Source organism: Myripristis murdjan, chromosome 23, assembly GCF_902150065.1.
Source record: "Myripristis murdjan chromosome 23, fMyrMur1.1, whole genome shotgun sequence".
NCBI lineage: Eukaryota > Metazoa > Chordata > Actinopteri > Holocentriformes > Holocentridae > Myripristis > Myripristis murdjan.
In genome coordinates, this window is record NC_044002.1 from 26306884 (window position 1) to 26312883 (window position 6000).

The 6000-nt window shown below is 43.9% G+C and overlaps 1 protein-coding gene across 1 annotated transcript in view; it reads right to left on the reverse strand.

The window, feature by feature from the left end:
- The window catches only part of ano2b (anoctamin 2b), a 91867-nt gene extending 86756 nt beyond the window's left edge, over window positions 1-5111 (reverse strand). The window contains exon 1 of the mRNA XM_030045896.1: window positions 5079-5111. Coding sequence (XP_029901756.1) covers window positions 5079-5111 — 33 coding nt within the window. The remainder of the gene's footprint in view (window positions 1-5078) is intronic.
- Between the last annotated feature and the right edge of the window lie 889 nt (window positions 5112-6000).

Here is a 6000-nt window from a genome sequence, read left to right on the forward strand (position 1 = left end):
TGCCTTTTTCACCCGCTCCCTCCTTGATCTCCCTAAAATTACTGTGACAGACGTTAACCGAATCATTCAGGCTAATTCCGCCACAGCCAGCAAGAGAAAGGACAAAGGATTTACACTCTACGTGTCAAATTACTTCCATAACTATGAAGGTAAGTTAAGTGTTTTACGTTAGCCTCGGACTAGACTAGCGTACATGTTAGCGAGTGGCTAACAACGTTAACCTTCAGCGGCATCAGCTGCACTAATGATGTTACTGTTGTAGTTTGTCCGGTGTCTTTTTGATAGAACGTATTTAACCCATATCTACATGTTGATCACAGTTTCAAACAAGGCTCCGACAGGCTAACAGGTAGATGTCAGTGCTACAGGTCAGTGAGGAAGAGTCAGCCTCCTCACAGCCTGAGTTTAAGGGAGAGTCCTCATGCAGGTTCACTTCAAATTCCCGAGAAAACAACTTACTCAGATCAAGTTTTTGTGAGACATACCATTGTGATAAACGTCGGTTCGGCTTACAATGGATTCAACTAGTCTTTATTTATTTATTCTTAACAGTTTATGGTATTTTTAGAACAGGAGGCTAGAGAATTATAGGGGTCTTATCAGGTGAATGCTCCTGTTTATTTGCTTACACATCTCCTCTTTATGCTCACTGTAGCTGTAATGTGTTGCAAGTGCAGTATTTTCTTTTGTCTTAACATGTGTGTGTTGTAACAGATTGTACTGAGGGATCCACGTCCTGTAGAGCTGACAGCTGCCAGTGTTGGTGTGTGGCCGGCCCCGCCCTGTGGAACCACGGAGCAGCTCTCTTGTACCAGACTGCCCACTACTCCCAGAAGAAGCTCACCTCTGTCCCAATTGTTTACACACAAGAGGACATGTTTATCCAGAGGATTACCTGTGACAATGATATCACAAATATCATGAAGGAGAGGGTTGACTTTTTCTTTTTTTATGTCTTTCTCAGCATATATTTGTCTAATTAGTTTTCCACTATAAGGCAAACAGATCCTCCGCACACTGACGCAAACTTTTACTTAATCACTTTATTTCACTGGACTGTCTGTGTCAGTGTGCGGGGGATCTGTTTGTCTTAGTGTGTCGCACGTTCCTGCTGCCTTCCAGCACCTGACTATCTGTGGCTGTGCGAGATTTCATTGATTGTAGTTTTCCACTATGTTGACTGAATGAAATGTCATAAACCTCCAACTTACTGAATGAAATGTCATAAACCTCCAACTATGATTTGAATTAAAAACATACTGATTGAATTACAAATGGCTGGTGTTGATTAGTTGTCTATCAAATATACAAATATGTGCATATTTTAAAATGAAGTAATGAGAAAATATGACAGGCCTTGATACCAAAGTGTTTATGTCAAAGTACCAAAATGTTAACACAAAAAGCAGTAAAGTTGAAGTTACATTAAGTAAAACATACACATCAGTTGAAAAAGAAACAAGTATTTCAACAAATAGTAGTTCATTCAAAGTTAACAATGAAATATCCTTAGTAGGTGAACATACAGATGACAATGAAAGAAACAGTGATGTCATGTGATTGCATTGAAACTATTCTCCAAACGCACACAAATTATGGTTGTTGTCCATCCACAGACTTCTATGTTCTAGTACAAAGCTAGACAAATTAATATGGTACACTTCCAGCATGTAGTAGTCTGGCATAAAGACACACAACAGTGTTCAGCAGTTGTACCAGATGTTCGCTGATATTTGAACTTTCTCATCTTCTCTGTGGTAAGGATAGAGTTGACTAGCTTTGCACTTAACAATATGAAGGATGCAATGGTTACTCCTGTGAAAAAAGGGCAAAACAACGCAAAGGTCAGAAATTTGAGCATTGAGGTCAGAAAGGTCAGACACTGAGGTTTTCATCACCATGTAAATATACTGTAGGTCATTACAGCTAGTTGCAATCAGACTGGGAAATGTGTCTGCTTTTAAATCCTCATAAAACCAAAGAGACATTGTGATTCAAGTTTGACAGCATTTAGGTGATACAGTAAGTAACAATACAAACTTTATGCCTTAACCGGATCTGGGTTAATACCTTGCAGTGAGATAAGATAATTATTTAGTATTATGTAAACACACTATACACACCTACACACAAATACGACTGTCTAGTCAAGTTTAACAAGTTACCATGGTTCTTGGCTTGTGCCACCTCTGTTCTGACTCTGTGCAGCTGTGCACTGGTGGGACAGAGGTGAGCTTCTGGGAGTAGTGGGCAGTCTGGTACAAGAGAGCTGCTACGTGGTTCCACAGGGCGGGGCCGGCCACACACGCCTTGTTTGAAACTGTGATCAACATGTAGATATGGGTTAAATACGTTCTATCAAAAAGACACCGGACAAAATACAACAGTAACATCATTAGTGCAGCTGATGACGCTGAAGGTTAACGTTGTTAGCCACTCGCTAACATGTACGCTAGTCTAGTCTGAGGCTAACGTAAAACACTTAACTTACCTTCATAGTTATGGAAGTAATTTGACACGTAGAGTGTAAATCCTTTGTCCTTTCCTTTGCTGGCTGTGGCGGAATTAGCCTGAATGATTCGGTTAACGTCTGTCACAGTAATTTTAGGGAGATCAAGGAGGGAGCGGGTGAAAAAGGCAGCTGCTGCTGTTGCGGTAGCCGCAAACCGGAGGTTTATGTGGTGGCTGACGCCGTGGAGCGGAAGGACGTGTCATATAGGTATGCGCGCGCATCCAATGCTTTCTCGTGCGCACGAGAAAGTTTCTCGTGCGCACGAGAAACATATCTAAAAAAAAAAAAAAATCTCCATGTGTTTTCTCGTGCGCACGAGAAAGTTTCTCGTGCGCACGAGAAACATGTCTAAAAAAAAAAAAATTCCCCATGTGTTTTCTCGTGCGCACGAGAAAGTTTCTCGTGCGCACGAGAAACATGTCTAAAAAAAAAAAAATTTCCCCATGTGTTTTCTCGTGCGCACGAGAAAGTTTCTCGTGCGCACGAGAAACATGTCTAAAAAAAAAAAATTTCCCCATGTGTTTTCTCGTGCGCACGAGAAAGTTTCTCGTGCGCACGAGAAACATATCTAAAAAAAAAATTTTCCCCATGTCCCTTTAGGGGTTCCGTAGTTTCATGACCCAAAAAAAAAAAAAAAAAAAAAAAAAAAATGAAAAGAAAAGAAAATCAATAACACCCCCATGAAGCACTTATCAACAAATCCTTCGTAACGCGCCGGAAAAATTAATAAACAGGTTTAGAGCTGTGAACACACAGAAACATAAAGGTGCTAACTGGAACCAAAAAAAGGTTCTTCAGACTGACGCCACAGAGGAACCATTTTTGGTTCCACACAGAACCTCTTAGCAACATGAACATGTTGTTGTCCGGTTCTCCACGTTCCTTGTTCCTTCACTGGGTTCCAGACGAGCTATTAAAAATGTTTTCTGATGGTTTATAGAGCGAGACATTAATCCACCAAATAACTCCAATAAACATGAAGAACCTTTAGCACTTTAAAGGACCACAGAGAGTGTGTGGAGAACCAGCCCCTAAATAAAGAGGTTCTTCAGCTGCTGGTGGTTCTCTAGAGAACCACAGAGCAGTTTGAAGAACCATTTAAGAACCAGTGTTTTTCTGAGAGTGGAACAATGACCTGCAGAAAATCTCCACGTCTCCAAGTCTCTCAAATCCAGGAAAGATCCTGAAAGAAGTGAAACTGCACTGGAGACAAGTGGGATTATCTAATCCCACTGGTGGATTATTTGATTTTGTGGAAGAAAACAAGATGAAAACTGAAGATGAGGCTGATTTCCTTCTTACTGAAAACAAAACGAGAAGAAAAACTAGTTCTCACTGTTACTTTCCTTTACATTTGTGAGTTTTTTCTTGTAAATTTATGACTTTAATCTCAGAAATTCCAATTTTTTTTTTCTGGGAATATTTACCTCCGGCTCTGTAATTTGCCGCCATAAGAAAAAATAAGAAATTGTACTAACAGTTTTTTTTTTTTTTTGCCTGGTGTATAATTTCAGTGTGTATCTGTGTGTGCACCCCCCGCTCCAGGGTTAGCGAGAGTAAACGGGATTAGCGCCCTGCCCAAGGCTTACACTGCAAAAAAATCCATGTTAACGAGGCAGTCAGTCTCCTCTTCGGTGTTCAAATCTTGTTTTTCTTCAAACCAGGTAAATAATCCGCCAGTGGGATGAGATAATCCCACTTGTCTCCAGTGCAGTTTCACTTGTTTCAGGATGTTTTTGTTTTTTGTTTTTTTTTTGGTGTGTGGGTACAAGTGGTGGCAGATCAGCCACTGGGATCACGAGAATTCTGGAAACAAGTTGATTAGCGCTGGAAACAAGTGGGATTATCTCATCCCGCATGGCAGATTATTTTGCACTTTGTTTAAAGAAAAACGGGACGTGCTCGCGGATCATGAGCCTGAGGGACTTCACGTGCAGATTTTTTTTACAGTGCAGGACGGAGCACATGGCCGCGGGACGGGAGTCGCCGGGAGGCAGAATCACGTTGGTTATGGGCCAGTTAAAGGCACATGACGTAGTTTTTCCTTGTAAACACACTGAAGTGAAAAAGTGTGTGTGTTCTCGAGGAACCCGCTGGAAGCTTTTTCCTGTTTCCATCGCCGTGTTGACTCATGTGTCATCCTGGTGCTCGTGGCTCCTGGATGATCGTGTTATTGTAAACAAAAAGTCTCGTGGTCATAAAACTCGAGCGGGTTCCTTTTGGTTCTGCTGGGAGAACGTTGGAGAACCAAGAGGCAGAGACAGAGAGGGGTTTCTCAGGAGGGAGCGACGAGGAAAGCAGTGAAACTACCTGGACTAACAGGACTGCAACCAAATCCCCTCCTGCCTGAGGACGGCCACCCCACACGGCTCGCTGACACACACACACACACACACACACACACACACACACAGCGGGGGGACAGGGAAGGGACAATGGGTGTTTACTCTACGGTGGTCCGGTCTAGTGTGTCCCCTTTTTGTTCTGCGGGGAAGCGGGACGGACAGCCGGGACAGGTGACACAAAGGAGGGTCGTTCTATAGGTCCGACCGCAGCACTCACCTGCGTTGGTGGAGGAGGGGGATCTGCGCAGGGCCATTTTGTTTTTCCAAACTCCACACAGAGCTCTCACACTGTCTTTAAAAAGCCCCTGTGGATTCGCTCGGCGGCGTCCCGTCCCGTCCCGTCAGCAGGTGACAGAAACCAGAAGAGCAACAGTCTGACTCAAATCCTCGGCTTAGCCCTGCCGGGATAATGCCGAGCTGCGCCCGGCCGGCTGGTCAGCGGGCGCTCCGCCGCTCGGCTCGCCGCTCGCTGGTGTGCTGGTTTGCCGGCTGGCGGCGGGGCTTAAGGGCGCTCGTAGGCTCCTGAGCCCCGCGGGTGACGGGGCAGCCGGCTCACTGGGTGTTTGGCTGAGGAATTACAGCCAGGCAGAGGCAGGCAGAGATTACGGGCTGCTGTAAGGTGCACTAATTACTCCACCTTCTGTTCGGGTTTAGCTGCAGGCCTGCGGGGTCTTAAGCGCCCCCTCATACGGATTAAAGACAAGGAGCCGCCAGCCCAGCTTAAATTACCAGTTAGATTCATTCAACACAGAAAAAAAAAAAAAAAATCTGTGTTAAAGCAAAGTTGAACTCCACGAAATACAAAATAAACTCCAACAGATTATAACAGCAGGGCTCCTGTGCTCGTTTTTTGTATGAAATTATTTGTTGCTAAACCCATCAGGTTATTTCCTGCCACGTCACCACGTGGGAGTTTCCTGCATGCGCTACCTGCCGGAACTACTTTCCAATACAAATAACACCAACACCAACAAAGAGGATTATGACAATATGAACAACAACAAGACCCGGTTCCCATTTTTTGAGGAAATTAGTCGCCTCTTTTCTTGTTATTTTCCTTTTTGAATTGGAAAGTAGTTCCGGCAGGTACAGCGTCTGCAGGACACATGGTAACCTTACGCCAGCAAGAATCAACCTGTTGGT